The sequence below is a fragment of the Leguminivora glycinivorella genome, chromosome 3 (assembly GCF_023078275.1).
Source record: "Leguminivora glycinivorella isolate SPB_JAAS2020 chromosome 3, LegGlyc_1.1, whole genome shotgun sequence".
Taxonomy (NCBI): Eukaryota; Metazoa; Arthropoda; class Insecta; order Lepidoptera; family Tortricidae; genus Leguminivora; species Leguminivora glycinivorella.
In genome coordinates this window covers 4960468-4979543 of record NC_062973.1, presented here as the reverse complement: position 1 = coordinate 4979543, position 19076 = coordinate 4960468, and the positions used below count along the sequence as shown (strand labels likewise).

The 19076-nt window shown below is 38.2% G+C and overlaps 1 protein-coding gene across 1 annotated transcript; it reads left to right on the top strand.

The window, feature by feature from the left end:
• Positions 1-4391: 4391 nt before the first annotated feature.
• On the top strand, positions 4392-7357 carry LOC125224759 (probable cysteine protease RD19C). The gene is made up of 5 exons (XM_048128209.1): positions 4392-4854; positions 5165-5285; positions 5615-5799; positions 6154-6261; positions 7126-7357. Exons 1-5 carry the CDS (start codon positions 4422-4424, stop codon positions 7260-7262), a joined length of 984 nt encoding a protein of 327 aa, XP_047984166.1. The 5' UTR covers positions 4392-4421; the 3' UTR covers positions 7263-7357.
• The last annotated feature ends 11719 nt before the right edge of the window (positions 7358-19076 follow it).

The following is a 19076-nucleotide window of genomic DNA, read 5'->3' as shown; positions in this document are numbered from 1 at the left end:
TGTGTATATAATGCTATCCATTTTATCAAATTTAATATTTTGAAGATTTTATTGGGAAGAATAAATAATTAATTGGAACTTGGTTGTTTTGGCATTGCGTACTCGTAGTACAGAATGCTATTCCAAAGTTTGATTAAGTTGTTAACGTTGATAAAATCATCTTGAATTACTGAGTTTCTTTGAGATTTCGTCAGGAGTGACCGAACGGTGTACTTTGCGTGTCTATTATTGTTGCAGAGTAAAACACACGAGGACGTGTGTAAGCGCAGGAAGGCCGTGTCGGAGACAGACCGGATATTGGCACGGATAGTCAATTGTAGCGAAGCGCGCGAAGAGTTGCAGCTGGACAGCTGACGTCACGAACAACCAGTTGTCCACCTAACGAGTTGTCCCCACTTCGTGCGCTAGGACGGAGCCGGGATACCTGAGACCCAGCACTCTCTGGCGGAGCACGCTAGAGACAAGAAGTCTTAGAGCTACCTCTGAACTGTCCACGCTATAATTGTTCTAAATCAAATTGTTTACCTATCAGTTATTGTAAAATTGAAAGTGTGTAAAATAAATCGTTGATTACTATCGTCGTCGTCTCAATCCTCGATGACCCAGCAACGCCCTGATGTCTGAAAATGGTGCCAATCCTGACCTATCCCCGTCATATATATATCCAAAGCTGACTCTATTTAATTGTAATGTGCCTATGTGACAGTAGGTGCACAAATTTATAATAAGTTACCGTCTGATTTAAGAGTCATCAACACATTCAACACATTTAAAACAAAATTATCGCAACATATTTTAAACCACTAGTATGCTACCGTAAATAAGATTATTTTTAATTTGAAATTCTGTTCTCATGTAAGTGACTTGTATGTCTTTATGAGAATAAATATCTTTAAACCTAACCTAATTCCGTATAACATTCAATGTAAAGAATTAAAGATAACTAATATACTTACCTTAACAGTGCTGAAAATTTCGAGTAATAAAATACACGTGGAACTACTTAAACCGACGACGTAGGTATTTCAAGGTCTCTTTTTTACTAAATATTTTTTATGAATTTTATAGTAGGTAGGTAATAGGTATTGAGGCAATTAAACAAAATGTGTTAACACAATTTCAAACATGTTGTGACATAAAATGTCCGTGGAAATATACAAGGAAAAGGAGGTGTATTTCAACTACCGTAAAGCTTCGTATCTTCGCCTGCGCTACCTAACATCGCCGATTTAGACATAAGTTGCCATAAATTAAATATTTACAGTCCAAGCCTTACAGAAAACTGCTAAATACAAAGTATTTTTTGTGGGTGGCAAGATTCTCCGAACAACCTGCTGCAGTTAGGTTTTTGTCCGACACCAACCACACGTTTTTTTAAGTCGGTGTTTTAACTTTGACTTTATAAAGTGATATAGAGCAGTGTAATGTTAAATTTTTCACATTATTATGTGCTATAACTGTTTCTCTTTCATATGGAACTATTACTTTAATGACTAGCTTACGTATAGAATTTACAATGGAATAAAACTTTAATGAAGGTAGTTTTCGTCCATCTTGTTGCCAAATTTCGCCTACCCTTGGGGTTGTCAAATTCGTCGTGACACGTTAATTCGTTGAATAATATTACCTATTTTTGATATGAAAACCAAAGGTAGATTTGATCTCAATTATAAAAATGATAATAATAAGCGGAAAGAGATAAGTTTTTGAAATAATCAACATTTTTTACTTTAAAACCATTACTCCCCTTTAGTTGGTTAATTTTTGGCAACCCTAGCATCTTCACAGAAAATGTATGAAATAACGTCAGATCGACGCCGAACTTCGCTTACTGCCCATTATTTTCAAAATGTTATTTTCTTAAGTTATTTTAGTTATCTTTTATTTGTATCAGTTCGTTTTTTTTGTTTTCATCATGTATATTTTTTCTTTTTTTTTGATGTACTTTAACCACAGAGAACCTCCTATAGAGTGGCAGTCTTGTATATTTGGTTCGCGATACGAGTCACCAGCGTTTGGGGTGCGAGGAGCGGGCGGGGAATGTGTTAAGCGCGCTGTGATTGGCCGTTTCAAGGACGGCGGGCAGTCGCGCCAGATGAAAAGGGACAGAAGTATGACTGTCCCTCTACTGAGGCGTAAGTGGCCAATGTAAGTTGACCTATGCCGGCTCTGAATAAATTATAAATATGACTTATTTGTGGAATGTAATGCCGTCTGTTTTTAAATTTGAGCTTCTTGTTACCTTTCCACACCATTTCACACTACAGGTGGACATCTTTAAGGCATCAAAATACCCTTTTCCAATTTTTTTGTGCGAAAAACACGCGCTGCTTTCGGGTCTGTTACTTGGTCGATACTGATCGGGCACGGCGAGCGCCCGCGCTTATATCAGTGCAAATACTAGGAAGGCTGGCGACCGCGAGTCGTCTTGTAATAGATGTCTATAGGGGTTGGTCTGTGACTTTAACACTTAGAGACTATACATCTCTAAAATCTCTTATTTATCATAGTAGCTTTGTATAATTTATTGAAATGAATTTCCATAGAGTAGGTACCTAGTCTGTTAATTTAATATTTCTTTTTTTTATGAATACTTTTGCTGATTAAATTGTATCTCGTTTTTGCATGTTAATTATAAGATGTAATGTTTTGAAAAGAAGTGGCCCGCCGAGTTTCTTGCCGGTCCCATAGTGGATACCCCCCTCCAACTGAGGGGGGACTGAAATCTTCTCGAGGCTGAGGCGTAGGGTTAGAGCCGGCGTAGCTTTATTTGACGTTCTTAAGCGCATTGTAATATGCCTACTTGGAAAATAAATATTTCATTTCATTTCATTTCATTTCATTTCAATGAACTTAATTTCGAGTGATTAAAGTTCATATTATTTTATCCCACTCTAAGGATATACGACTTAAGGTGTTTGAGTCACAAAAAAGTTTATTCTAAGCGGTAAAACATGCCATAGGCGAAGTTAGGGAAAAGTACCCAATCTTCGCCTAACAGCTTCCCGTTTATTACCAAGTTAACCAATGAAATTCGAACCTTTTGGGGACTATACTGAAGGTTCAGAGTACTAAATGGAGTTTTTTTGCCAGAACGGACCAAAATGTCTCCAAACTTGGGTGATTTTTTAGAAAATGTGTCAAAACCCAGGCGAAGATACGAAACTCTACGGTATCATTTTCGACATAACAAAGAGCATACAATATCAGTTGGCCTACTGGTACAGTCAGCATCAAACAACGCTATAAAAGTGGCTATCATTCTGTCTCTGCTGGAATTACAGAGATGTGTGTTTATAGTGTTAGAGTAAAAACACCAGCAGGGCAATTGCCTGCCAGATCACTATTATATAGTTTATTGAACGGAAACGTAAAATACAAGAGCAAATCTCAAGATCAATGACAAATTGGCAATCGATAAGTGCGATGCCACGCTCTCCGACGCCATCTTGGAAGCGTAGGGATGGGAACATAGGCTAGTGAAGTCCCTTACAATAAAATAATAAAGTAATTTCATTAGACTATGATTCTAATACCAAACTTTTCAAATTCATAAATAGAAAAGTTATTCAGTCCCCTATTTCACCACAGTGACATTCATAATTGACACTGACAATTCTGTGCCTATTTTTGGTTTGATAAGTATCATATTTTACTAAGCGACATATATATTTGTTGAACCGACAATGAACGACCTTCTGGCGACAATAATCACTATTGGTGAAACAGGCCACAATATGTCAGATACTCTTGGTGCGTTGCTACTATTGATGCTGACTGTCCCGTTCTGGTAGGTTTAGGTTTATAAATCTACAACACCAAGTTGATTCCGATTGTCCTGACAACGATCTGCTTTGGTAGAAACACGTTCCTGGCTGCTTATGACTTATGACAAACCATATAACGACGTAGAAGTTGCTGGAAACATTATCAAGAACTATGTCCCAAATCACAAGGGAGCATACAACCGAAAATATTAGGATGAAGGTTTTAAAATTTTCAAGAATACACTGTAAGAAGTAAATTAGCACTCTGATTAAGTACACTACATTAATGATGAACTTATTCTAAAGCAAAATGTATACTTACGTGTAATAGTAAAAAAATCTGCGCAGTATAGTTTACGTAGGTACGTTAATAATATTTACGAAATCTCAAAAATGTTAATCGTAAAATACAAGTAAAATATTTACTGTAAGTATTTCATGGTTTATTTTCTTCATAAAATCCGATAAAATGAATATAATAAATGAAACTTATTTAAGCAATCTCAAAAATGTTTAGATATGAAAATACTATAAACACAAAATAACAATGCAATTGGTATTTTATGTATAAAAGGCTGCGTTAATATATAATATTATCAGTGGGTCCACTAATAACGTTCTTGGAGGCTCATATGATAGTTGCAAACGAATACCATGTTTAAACAGATTGTCCTTGCGACGATCTGCCTCGCTAGCAGCACGGTCCAAGCGATTTACGAAAAACCATACTACGAATTAGAAGATGCTGAAAACCTGTTCAAGGACTTCATTCAAGAGCATGATAAAGTATATGACCAAAGGGAATATTACGAACGACTCGAAATTTTCAAGAAAACCTTGAAGGTTATTAATGAACAAAACGCTATGTTCCCTGACACCGTGTTCGCAGTAAACCACTTTGCTGATTTAAAAGCTGACGAGCGGGAGCAATACCTTGGTTTCAAACTCCCAAGTGGGAATAGAACGAAAACGGTGCTCCCAGATTTGCCCCAGGCTGCGGACGAGTTGGACTGGAGAGACGCACATGTAGTTACTCATGTTAAGGACCAAGGAATGTGTGGTAGTTGCTATATCTTCAGTGCTGTTGGTAACTAATTATCACTTGTTTTCTATATATACGTTCTTTCCATTCTCATATTAATGCCTTTAGCTAAATGCAGCACAGAGCGAGGCATCTCGCGAGCTAATTAATGTCCTAGCGTGGCAAATGACTAATGGTGAATTTTATTATAAGGTACATTTTCTTGGTACTTATTCAACTAGTTTTTTTAGTTGCAAAGCTTGTGGCATTAAAACTTTTTTTAATCATTTAAATAGTAGCCTTATGATATTACAGTTACTGTTGTTAGCCATAATTGATCTGTTTCTGCCAGTTGAAACGAATTTTTTTTTTACAGGCGAAATTGAAGGGCAATACGCCCTCAAACACAAGCAATGCCTTGCCTTCTCCGAAGGACAGGCCCTCGACTGTCTATGGTTAGGAACATGCTGGGGGGGGATCATGCACCAAGTTTTTAAGTGAGTTTATTTTTAATACTTACATGTGCTTTTCTATATAAATGTATAGCTAGAGAGTGAATGAGACAGCAATTATGGTGGCAACTGGCAAGTGACTCCTAGCTCGGGGGCTAGAGGAGCGCGGCAATATATTTGTAACCAGAGAGTGACTGGGGCAGCAATAGTGACGGTGATTCCTGGGAACTAGAGGAACACGGCAATATAGTAGTAGAAAGAGAATGATAAATCTTTGAGATAGAAAAATCTTTCGAGTTTTTCAGGGACCACAGTGTACAACAAGCAAGTTAATACCTATGCTGCAAGTGCAATAACTGTAACTTTACTTACAGGGAACTAGCTAGGAGAGAGAAAAAGTTAGAAAAGGAAGAAAACTATCGCTATAAACCCAGAAAACACCACTGCCATGATAATAAGAGTTTAGCGATTGCCTCGGTGTTAGATGGCAGAGAAGTGGAGATCAAAGATGAAGAGCAACTTAAAAAACTGTTGGCAAAATATGGACCTCTTTCAGTTGGTGGGTACCTTACATAGTCTAAATAGTTTTTTTTATGCGTACATATTGTGATTTTTGCCGCCATTTTGTTTTGGCGGCGCTGCATGAAAATTTGTTTGTGATAGATATGGAAAATTTGCTATGGAGCGTTTTACGACAGAACAACGTGTTATAAATATTAAAACGTTTTACTAAACCTAATCGTATACACGATGCCTGCAGAATTATTTTGTATGACGAAATAAAGCTAGTATTTTTAATTAAACCATATGAATATACAATATGTTCCGTGGGGCTTAGATTAATAACCCTTTAAGTATGCGATAATATCAAAATAAACAATGTAATCTTTGACATCTACTTTCATTTTGACAGCCCTAAGCGCGGAAGATTTATTTACTTATAAACATGGAATACTAGAACCGAACCTATGCATTGGACAACAAATTGACCACGGCGTACTCTTGGTGGGATATGGAGAAGGTTTGTAAGAATTCATTTAAAAAACTACTTGAAATACTATTAAATATCTAAATAAACTCACGCCTCTACTGCAAAAATCGGAAAGCAGAGCACAGGAACTGCCCGCGTAATGCGTAATATGCTTACTAGGCACACTCAAAGGTTATGACAGATGGCGACACTTTATTAGTCCATTGCACAGATAAAGAATTTCATACGAGACAGCGAGAAGATGATTCTTTTTTTTCTCTCACACATATGAATGACAGTGACATGCCTAGACACTTGCACAGGCGCCGCCTGGCGGGATAAAATGTCAGTGTGCCTCCTCGTTTTATCACTTACCTATGTGGATGAAGTATCCGCCACGCTTTGGCGATTATGTCAATGTGAGAGTTACAGATGTTTTATCGACGTGGATAAATTATAAATACAATTAGAAGCATAATACGCCGGCTGCTCAAGTTTTTGTGCCAAACTTTGCAATTAAAGAGTTGAAAGAAAACGAAATTGTGAAGAATTTTATAACCCATAGCACAATAAAATTGAACCAATATCGAACAGTCGATTGTAATATGTACGGGAAGAAAGGCTGCTTTGCATTTTTTATCTTTTTACCAAGTTTATAGTTCCCAACTCAACTTAAATATTTTTTTATAATTGAGTTGTAACCATGTAACCAATATTTCTTGCATTATCCCGGCTTTTTGCCACGGCTCATGTGGACCTGAGGTTGGTTTGGCAACTAATTCCAGTAATTGCCTTGGTCACTATTTTTATAAAATAAAATAAAAACTAAATTACTTTTTAAAGTCTGATTATCTATTGAGAAGTTTCGGTTTTTATTAAGGAAAAATTAAAATAAAATTCATATTTTTTTTTTAGAAAACGGTAAACAGTACTGGCTGATCAAGAACTCGTGGGGCAGGATATGGGGCGAAAAAGGCTATTTTCGTCTAAGGAGAGGAGTCAACGCGTGCGATATGGGAACTGGTTACACGGCTGTCTGTCAAGTTGATTAAAGGTTAAACACGCCAAAAATGGGGCACACTTAAATGTTTATTATAAAAAAAATATAATAAATAAATAAAAGATGTTTGATTTAAATATGAGCAAATTTAATGTATTTTAAATGCAAACCATAATTAGTCAAGCTTTCTCGACGAATAAGCCCTCGATCGTACTTTTCTTCGAACACGACTCATAAGAGTTTGCACCATCACGTCAGGATACCTCTTTGTCGCCAGATCCACAGTTTTCGCCGCTCCTCCGCGGAATTAACCTCCCCGCCTCTCTTTTTAAGAAACCCTTTCATTATACTCCAATATTCCTCGATAGGCCGGAGTTCTAGGCAATTTAGTTGATAGCTATATTTCGGTACCACGGCTAAACCATTTGCTTTGTACCACTCCATGACTGGTTTCGCGTAGTAACACCTGGCAAGGTCTGGCCAAAATAAAGGCCAGGAGTGGTGTTTCTTAATAAACGGAAGTAATCGCTTTTGTAAGCATTCTTTTTGATAGATGCTGCCCTTTATTGTTCCGGTAGTGACAAAAGAGCTGCTTCTTTTCCCGCAACTGCTAATTGCCTGCCAAAGTAGGTATTTTTTTTGGAAACTTAGATCTTTTTTTATTTGACAGTCTTTGGGAGCCTCTGTGCTACTTTTGCTAGTATAAAACTCTTGGCCAGGGATTTCTTAGAAATCGGATTTTATGTAAGTTTCACCATCCATCAGAACGCAGTCAAATTTTGTTAATAAATTTTCGTATAGTTTCTCAATCGAGTTTCTGCTGCTGATTTCTGTCTTATATTCCGATCTGGTGCCGTTTTGTGCTTTAAAACTTCTTAGCCCTGCTCTACGTTTCACCTTTTGAACATACGATTGGGACATCTTTACTTTTTAGCCACGTCACGAGGTAACATCAGCGTTCCTTCTTTTTTAGGGTTCCGTAGTCAACTAGGAACCCTTATAGTTTCGCCATGTCTGTCTTTCCGTCCGTCCGTCCGTCCGTCCGTCCGTCCGTCCGCGGATAATCTCAGTAACCGTTAGCACTAGAAAGCTAAAATTTGGTACCAATATGTATATCAATCACGCCAACAAAGTACAAAAATAAAAAATGGAAAAAAATGTTTTATTAGGGTACCCCCCCTACATGTAAAGTGGGGGCTGATATTTTTTTTCATTCTAACCCCAACGTGTGATACATTGTTGGATAGGTATTGAAATATGAATAAGGGTTTCCTAAGATCGTTTTTTGATAATATTAATATTTTCGGAAATAATCGCTCCTAAAGGAAAAAAAAGTCCGTCCCCCCCCTCTAACTTTTGAACCATAATTATGTTTAAAAAATATGAAAAAAATCACAAATGTAGAACTTTATAAAGACTTTCTAGGAAAATATTTTTGAACTTGATAGGTTCAGTAGTTTTTGAGAAAAATACGGAAAACTACGGAACCCTACACTGAGCGTGGCCCGACACGCTCTTGGCCGGTTTTTATCCTTTATACCCTGCAACCCACCAATTCCTGGCTTTAGTTCTAAAGTTAGGCGTTCCCGAAACCTTTTCAATATGCAACAAACAGTGGATTGTGGAAATTTTAATCTTTTACCCACATCCCTGTAGCTGAGTTTTAGATTTTTTGTGTTTTCGTGCAAAATAAGTTCACGTTGTTTCAGTTGCCTGTTCGATATCGCTACATATATAAATCTTTCACAAAAGTAACTGATATATTTAAAAACTATACTTTTTTACGATTTATTTGGCATCAAAAAAATTCTATACCTTTTATTATAACGAAGCAGCAAATGAATTTATATGCCTCAGTTTTGGCGTGTTCAACCTTGAACCCTTTTGTCCGTAGGCGGTACAGTATATTATGACCAATTGACCATTGACCAGGGTACGTAGCCGAATGGCACAAACGCTCTATCGCCCTTGCGTACAGAGGCCGACTACCTTCCGCGGAGTTTCGATTTCGTTTCGCGTCACAGAAATGCCATTCGACTACGGCACCAGTAATAATTCTTTTAACAAACGTGCGCCGCCGCGCCGCGCAGTATGTACTTATGTATGCGTACCATGTACGTACGCAACACATGCAAGCGGGAGAGAATGAACAAGAATGAATCATACTCATCTGCTTACATGTGTTGCGTAGGTTCTCGTAAACGGCACGCATATATGTACATACCGCGCAGCGCAGCGTATATTTAGAAGATCTTTTATTCCGCATACTTGCTATCATAGGTAGATTAGGTAGGTACTTGAAATAAGAATATATCATCATCATAAATTGAAGATAATCTCTTGTCGGTAGAATATTTTCCAGCTATTTCTATCCTGTGCCAGCTCTTTGACTCTTTGATACGACACGGTCCCTACTTTTTATTTTACTTGGTCCATATAGCTGCGTCTGGGCTTTCCTCGACATCTCTTACGTCCTATCCGCCCCTCCAGAATAGTTATAAAAAAGTGGTCGTGTCGGATCAAAGAGTCAAAGAGCTGGCACAGGATAGAAATAGCTGGAAAATATTCCACCAACAAGAGATTATCTTCAATTTATGATGGTGATGTATTTTTAATTCAAGTACCTATTTTTACCATTGCGAAAAGCTTAGGGACCGGCCACATCTAAGAGACGCATGTCCTGAGGTGCGGAACGGACGTCCGCGCCATGCCGCCTGGATGTAATTCAAAAAAACGTCTCCTCAGTACATTTTGTATAGGAAGGACGTAAGACGCGCCCCAGGTGGCGTGGCGGCGGCGTGGCGCGCGCCGCGCCGCCTGGGGGCGCGTCTTACGTCCTTCCTATACAAAATGTACTGAGGAGACGTTTTTAGGGTTCCGTAGTCAACTAGGAACCCTTATAGTTTCGCCATGTCTGTCTGTCCGTCCGTCCGTCCGTCCGCGAATAATCTCAGTAACCGTTAGCACTAGAATACTGAAATTTGGTACCAATATGTATATCAATCACGCCAACAAAGTGCAAAAATAAAAAATGGAAAAAATGTTTTATTAGGGTACCCCCCCCTACATATAAAGTGGGGGCTGATATTTTTTTTCCAACCCCAACGTGTGATATATTGTTGGATAGGTAATTAAAAATGAATAAGGGTTTACTAAGATCGTTTTTTGATAATATTAATATTTTTGGAAATAATCGCTCCTAAAGGAAAAAAAAGTGCGTCCCCCCCCCTCTAACTTTTGAACCATAAGTTTAAAAAATATGAAAAAAATCACAAAAGTAGAACATTATAAAAACTTTCTAGGAAAATTATTTTGAACTTGATAGGTTCAGTAGTTTTTGAGAAAAATACGGAAAACTACGGAACCCTACACTGAGCGTGGCCCGACACGCTCTTGGCCGGTTTTTTTAATTACATTCAGGCGGCGTGGCGCGGACGTCGTTGCGCGCCCCGAGACACGCGACGCTTAAGTGGGAACGCTGGCTTACATCGGCAAATTTTGTGCCAAAGTAACTATAGTTTTATACTCAACTGGACCTACATAGTACGTATACAAGTAAACTAATGGTAGCCTATATATTTTTTGAGTTATTATGAATATTGATGTATAAAATACAAATAAAATGTATGTAATTGTATTTGATTTGATTTTATTTTCTTTTATAAACCATACGTTGCGATACCCTCAAATTTAAGATAAAAATTTACTATTAAATTTTAAAATCTTACCCTACCTATAGTCTTAAGGTAATTCTCTTTATTCATTTTACGTCTTAAGTTAGGTTGTTTATAATATTTGAATAAAAAGGTAAAATACAAAAAAAACATAATACAATATACCTCTCCAATAAAATAATTATAGGTTATTATTATCATCCTTATTTCATGTACCTTAAGACGCAAATGGACCGAAAATGCTACAATGGAAAGGTGCCCCCTTTTGAATTTGGGAATTTTGGTTAAAGTACTACTATTACTAGTGTTATTAACTAGATCTATCGAAAAAATATAGGTAGTCAATTAAGAACAACTCAGTTAAAAGATATTGCGAAAAAATCTTTAAAATTGTTTCCTCCTTCAAAATTTAATCAATCGTAATGAAATTTGTGAATCTCAATAACAATAAAATAATCTGTATCAGACCGTTTAGTTTTTTTGGCACATTATTACCATTTTTGAATACCTACCACACCTTTTTTTGCACCATAATCAACACGGGCGTTCTTGGAAAATTTTAATGGGCTCTAGCGTCTTTAAAAATAAGAGTATAAAAAAACGGTCAGACACAGATACAAATAATAATAATCTGTGTTGAAAAAATCATTGCTCTATCTTTAAAAACTAGGGAGGAAATGGTCGAGAGCTTTTGTATGGAGAATTGACCCCTCCTGTTGCGTCTTAATAAAAAAAAATTTGATATAGCTTATATAATTTAACACAATGACTATTTGCAGAAGAAGAGACAACAAAACACTTTCTGGAGTGTAATCAGGTAGAAGTACATAGGAACAAATACTTAGTACGCCTAACACACCGAAAGAGGTATTTAGCAACCTGAAAACACTGTCAGGTTTCGTAGAGGAGCTGGGGTGGTTAAAGTAGTGCTATCTACATCGTCATTTCCCGCCAAAATAGGTAATGGTTATCGGCTTGCGGAAAATGGACAATAAAACTAACTAATTTAACTAAATACAATGACGCTGACGCTAGACGATGTTTCTCACTGCGTAGACAAGATACCAATAGTTCTCCGCACCGTATCGTACCTAGTTATCTTTCTCTATCAGTATCACGCTACGCTATTGAAGAACGATAGAAAGAGCTTACTACTGGTGGCTTCTTCTGTAGGCTCCCTGTTCATAAGTTTAGTGTTTCCCACTGCAACATTTTTTACTGCTTTTTTGGCGCATTCATAGTTGATAGTCGTGTGCAATGCGCGCTGCAACGTAGACGCATTGATGTATTTAATATTTAAATATAAATTGTGAATTGGCGCGGCGCGGCCGCCGCTAGTAAATAGACACGATGGGTGATTCTCAGCAGAATAAACCTATCGTGAACGAGTTCCTCGCTTTTCTTCAACGCAAAAACAAGCTGGTACTGGAAGGAGCGATGGATGCGAAGACGGCTGTCCAGATGAATTCGCGTGCGTCGAGTTTCACCATCGATGACATCTGTGAAGCTAAGCAAGTGCTGTGCCAGTCCCTTGGGATTGCCGGCACCTATGTTCCACATCGACGAGGGGATGAAAACGGACAGAAGACCCTTGAAGATATAAAGAAAATCCTCAGGGAGAATCAAGACCGGATTCCGGAGTTCGTGGCGACGACGTCGTGTATTCCGGAAAATCTCGACATTAGCAGCTTGTTTAAGGAAATCGAGGTCCTTAAAACAAGTTTAGCCGAAATGAGTAGCAAATTTGAAGCCAGCCTTATTACCATTGCTGATTTACGCAACGAAATAGCATGTTTGCGGAATGTCCCAACTCAGCCGGCCGCTTCAAATTTCGAACGTGACTCGCGACCTGACACACGTGTCAAGTCAGTTCGATTACCTGTTGACGCTGTAAAAAGTGTCGCAAGCGCCGCTCCGCCGCCCGCGCGCCCTCCGCGCGTGCAACCGCCTGCCCCTTCGAGCTTACGTCAGCGTTCATACGCTAGCGTCACCGGCCGGCAGCCAGCAGCTGACCGGGTCAGCACGCCTTCTAAGAAATGTGAATCACGGGCTCTTTTTAAGGAGAAGTCCTCCCGCACCAATGTAGATACGGAGGGATTCACATTGGTGGAAAGGAAAAGCAAGGCGCGTAGGGCGCCTCGTAAGACTGTGAGTGGCACTGCGGATCCGGTTAATTCTGGTCTTCGGGTCGCCACACCAAGTAAGCCGCTCTACGTGTCTCGCCTGCATTACTCCGCCGTGGCCGACGAAGTGGTGGAGTACGTTCGCCGGAAGACTGGCTTCACGCTGAGGGTGCAGCAGCTGCAGTCGCGCCGCTACGTGCACTTCAGCTCGTTTGTTGTGCGCGTGCCGCGGCCGCTGCTGGACACCATCGCGAGTGCAGACTTCTGGCCGAAGGGTGTAGTCTTTCGACGGTTCCGGGGCAACCTGCCGAATTGTACGCCCGGACAGACGACGCAACGAAGCCTCGACGTTACGTTGTCACCTAAATCTAGATGACGTTTCTTACTTTTATGTGTTTATTTTTTTTGCTCTTATGTATTTTTAGTTACTCAGTGCTTTGGTTTTTACTGTCATACTGTGTAACATATTTGAAATAAAAATAAAAATAAATAAATAAATAAAATAATAGTGATGACGTGATTTTTTAAGTTGAGATAGTTGAAGGGATGAAGAGTGACATAGAATACTTTTTGTCTCTTTCTAACGCGAGCGGGCAAAAGCTAGTAAGAAATAAGAGGCATAATGTTGCTGTTACATGGGAAATACTATTACGTGCAGTGTACAGTCAACTATAAAGAAAAGGAGACCCCCCTGCTATACAAATTTGCATGCAAGGGGGTCTACTTTTCTCTGCAGCTGACTGTATGCCTTGCCGCGTTTATTAATCAATGAAATTCGAATCTTTTGTGGTCTATACCGAAGGACTTACGGCCCGGCCACGACATTGGACAAGTGCGACAGCGGTGAGCGGCAGCCATACGTGCGAATGAAAAGTCCCATCGCTGTTAAATCAGGAATTATCCCGTTGTTTAAATCAGGAACGAAGACAGATCCTACGAACTTTAGGCCGATTTCAATACTACCTGCATTAAGCAAAGTGTTTGAGAAACTTATTTTAAATCAACTGCTGTCGCATTTCAACAGAAATAAACTGCTTGATAGCAATCAATTTGGTTTTACCAAAGGTCGATCAACCACTGACGCTGGTGCGGTACTCCTAAAGCACATCTTTGACGCTTGGGAAAAAGCTCAAGATGCTGTTGGAATTTTCTGTGATCTGTCCAAGGCATTTGATTGCGTAGATCACGAAAATTTAAAACGAAAATTAAGCCACTACGGGATAAAAGCCGGTGCCCTCGACTTAGTCTCATCATATCTGTCGGATAGGACTCAGAGAGTAGTTATTAATGGAACTCATTCGGCGGGGTCCCCGGTAGCCCTCGGAGTGCCTCAAGGTTCAATTCTTGGTCCCTTCCTCTTTTTAGTATATATTAATGACCTACCCACTCTTGTTAAAGGCAGACATGATATAGTGTTATTTGCGGATGACACTTCTCTTATATTCAAAGTGGACAGGAAGGAAAATAGCTTCGACAGTATTAATGATGCCCTATCAACTATAGTTAACTGGTTTACGGCAAACAATCTACTTTTGAACGCCAAGAAAACCAAATGCATCAAGTTTGCGTTACCTAACGTCAAGCAGATAAATAACAGCAAAATCCAAATAAAAGGTGATACGCTGGAGTTTGAAGACCAAACTGTTTTCCTGGGAGTCACTTTAGACTCAAAACTGCAATGGCACGCACATATTGCTACTTTAGCTAACAAACTTAGTTCAGCTGCCTACGCAGTAAGGAGAATCCGACAGCTAACAAACGTAGAGACGGCCAGGCTGGTATACTTTGGTTACTTCCATAGTGTTATGTCGTATGGAATTCTGTTATGGGGTAAAGCCGCAGATATTCAGACGATATTTGTGCTGCAAAAGCGAGCTGTACGTTCCATATATGGACTGGGCGCTCGAGCTTCCCTAAGAGAGAAATTCAAAGAGGTGAACATTCTTACCGTTGCCTCTCAGTACATACTTGAGAATATTATGTATGCTAGGAAAAACATCCATGAATACAAGCTTAACAGTGATATCCATAACTATAACACTAGAAACAAACATAAACTTGCCGTGCCCTTCCACCGTCTCCGTAAGGTTAGTACGTCTTTCGTTGGGAACTGTACACGTTTTTATAACAAAATCCCCATTGATGTAGTGAACTTGCCACTCGGCAAATTTAAGTCACATGTTAAGCGCTGTTTGCTAGGTAAAGCTTACTATACGGTAAATGATTTTATAGATGATAAAAATGCCTTTAAGCCAGTAGCTTGATTATGGTAGCAGAAGTTTGTAATACAACCGTACTAGTATCCAGTAAAAATGACACAGCGTAATTTTTCTCATGTGATTGTATTGTATCATTAGTTATGTTAGTAGGACGCTTAGAGACCTTATACACCTCTAAGATTTTTGTTTTCATTATATAGCGTAGTTATATAAAATTTATTTAAAGTATGATAGTACACTGACCCTTAGAGACCTTTACATCTCTAAGTCACGTTGAGCATGTAATTAATTAATTAATTAGCTATACTAGGCATTGTTGCCCTCTTTAATGTCACCTACAAGCTTAATGTCGTGTCTCACTGTGTCGATTTTTCTTTTGTCAATTTGCTGTTAGCTTGAACATGTCATGCTCGCTTAAAAGTCTTTGCTTACGGTGGCGTGTTGATCGGGTCGCCACCTTCCCGAATGGAGGTTGAGGGAGGCGATGGCTGAGATACGCGTCATACTCGTGAACGGGTGCTGTTTGTGGAGACTGGTCTGTTCAAGCTTACCTGGGCCACATGTTTTGTTAGATTATTTAACTTTACTTTTGAGCGGATTGCGAGACACTACATTCGGTTCTTGTAAGAATTAAACTTAAGTAAGTAATGTCTTAAGGATGACACTAGAGACCATCACGTTGTCGTTTAATTTAGTTAATTTTAGCTTTTGGACACTTGGAGACTTTATACATCTCTGAGATTTTGATTATATTTTATTTTAAAATAGATTCCTTACTTTAATGACCTTGTTGTCGTTTGATTAAGTTAATGTTAGTTTTTTGGACACTTAGAGACCTTATACATCTCTGAGATTTTGATTATATTTTTAAACTTAATTTGTAACCTTGATTGGCCCTTATTTGTAAACTTGATTTGTTCTTTAATGATTGACAACTAGAGACTTGTACATCTCTTGAAATGTGTAATTTAGCTGTTCATTTTCTGTATTTTTTTTTGTATTATTTGACAAAGGTTTTTACTTTTAAATATTTTAATTTTATAAAATTTGACTCTTGGAGACGCTATACATCTCCATGGATTATTTGATTAAGTATAATATTTTTACTTGTAATATTCAGTCTTTTACAACTATTGAAGTATTATAGATTTCTTTTATCTTTGTATCTGTTTGCACTTTCTTTATGTATTGATTATAGTTAGTAATAATATGACATTTAGAGACTTTATACATCTCTAATTCTATATCAGTGTATAGCTACTTTGCTTATGATTAATATTTTTAGTTAATATTTCTATTAATTTCATTTGTTTAACTTTAATGAATACTCTGTAATGTTGACATGTAAAAGTGCCCCCGTGGCCTATTTGCTGAATAAATGATTTTGTATTTTGTATTTTGTGTCTCGCTCCAATGTATGGCCGCCGCTCACCGCTGTCGCGCTTAGACCAATGTCGTGGCCGAGCCGTTATATAGTACTAAATGGAGTTTTTTGCTAGAACGGACTAAAATGTTTCCTAAGTTTTAGGGATGATTTTTTAGAAAAGGTGTCAAAACCCCGGCGGAGAAACGCAACGCGGTACTTTACAACTAGGGAACAAATCAAATTATTTTATTAAATATTTTTATGATTTGTTGTTTTTCAAGTAGTCATACTACTATATGAAAATTATAATAAATTATATAAATTATCCGGGTGGGCTTTGTCGTTTTGTCTTTCGTGTATGATATCTAAGTATTCATTATTTAAAACGCCCACAAAATAAGGACAGCACCCATTATGCACGTAGCGATTAGACGTCAGCTAGATCAATTCTTGGAATTTCTAAAAATGTGTAGCGGTAAGTCCGTGCGACGTTTGTTCCGGAGGTCGCGGATTCGAACCCCAACTCGCACCAATGAGTTTGTGTGCGAAATGTCATTTTGATATTTGCCAGACGCTTTTCGGTGAAGGAAAACATCGTGAGGAGACCGGAGTAATCCAATAGGGTCGAGTTTACCCTTTGGGTTGGAAGGTCAGATGGCAGTCACTTTCGTAAAAACTAGTGACTATGCCAAATCTTGGGATTAGTTGTCAAAGCGGATCCGAGGCTCCCATGAGCATCCCGTGGCAAATGCCGGGATAACGCAAGAGATGGTGGTGTCAGGTGAACCCATCGGAGTCAGAGTAGGCATTCGTATTCGGATTAAGACAGCGTAAGTCCTTACAGTAAGTCAGTACAGCTTTAAAATAGTAATTATAGTGATTTAAATGATTTGCTTACCGCTTCTCCTGCCGCCACCGTGTATCTTCTAAAAATCCTTAGTCGCTTACACATGAACGTACATTTCACTTACATTCATTATAATTATGTTCAGTCTTCATAATCAACTTTTACATAGAATTCTCATATACCTACATAGTTTACTGCATTTACAGTCGTTTGCCTATTAACTTGGTTTTGTGAAAAAAAGCTATTTCTTAAATTACATTTTGCCACAATTTTCAGAAAAGTAGCAGATGGCACACAATACACGATAGTTTTCTTTACTTATAGAAGCGATCTCTGAGTTTAATTATTAATTAGTCCATTTATAAGTATTTCACTGTTATTTAAGTTAATTTATACACTAACTCTGATAAAATAGGTCTGACTGCCACGCAAAGGTATACAACACATTCAAGCGTTCCGCTACACTCTATTCATTCAAATAATATAATACACCAATATTTTATACAAAATTATGTAAGATATTATTTATGCAGTACACAGTTTATTTACTATGAAATGTTATTTCCACATTATATTTACAAAAAATGTGCATCTAACCATTCAATAATTGACAGAGCACTGACTGATCGGAGAAAATTATTTATACAGTTTATACTCTGTCAAACAAGTCTGTCAGTACATAAGAACAAAGAAAACTATATGCTTCCTTTTCTTTAGGGTGCTAGAGAAAAGGATACCTATAGTTTTCTTTGTTCCCATTCACTGACAGACTTGTTTGACAGAATATATAGTTATAAACAAAAGACGCGCGCTGAGCGGCATCTCAGGCTGCCAGTAACATGCGCAGCACGAGGTTTGTCACTAGAAAAGGCGCGAAATTAATATTGTCTATGGGACGATAATCGTAGTAGGCGCTTACATTTTTTTTTAATTTGCCACTACTATTTAGCGGCATAAATGACTCGATCCAGACTTTAGTACTGTGGATTAATCGCCTACAAAATTAGTAAAAATTTTATGAAATATTTTACCGTATTGTTTTTCGTGTTGCTTCGCATTATGCAGAGATTATTCTCTGAAGATATATTATTATCATCAACATTTAATTTATAATAGATTTATTTATATTTTCTCTTAGGCTAGGTTTTTTACAATATGAGTATAAAAGTAAAATAAAAAAAATTGGTTGTCTGTAAAGTCGGTTTACGGACGGTAGTTTCACGTGACAACGTGAAACATTAGGCCGGCAACAGACAGTCTTAAAATTCATAATCTGAAAAATCATAATGCACGGAGTTCCATACAATTTTGCAACTCTTTGCTGTCCACACATGCTCTTATTATGAATTTTCAGATTGATCTGACAGCTTGTATACAAATCTACTTTGTCATGGCCGCTGTACACATGTGGCCAACGGTTCCACCAACCCTTGGTGGAACCCCTTGGTCAAGATAAGAGTCGCCGTTAACACATTAATAGAAACCTAACCTAGGGTGCCGCCAGCAGCGGGGCAGGTCCCAAGCTACCGGTGGTTAAGGCTACAGAGAGAGGAACCGAACCGTCGGACTATCCGCGCTGTGTCCAAGATCACCGCCTTCTGCATCTGACCCTTGATCCAGCCACCTAGCGAGAGTCT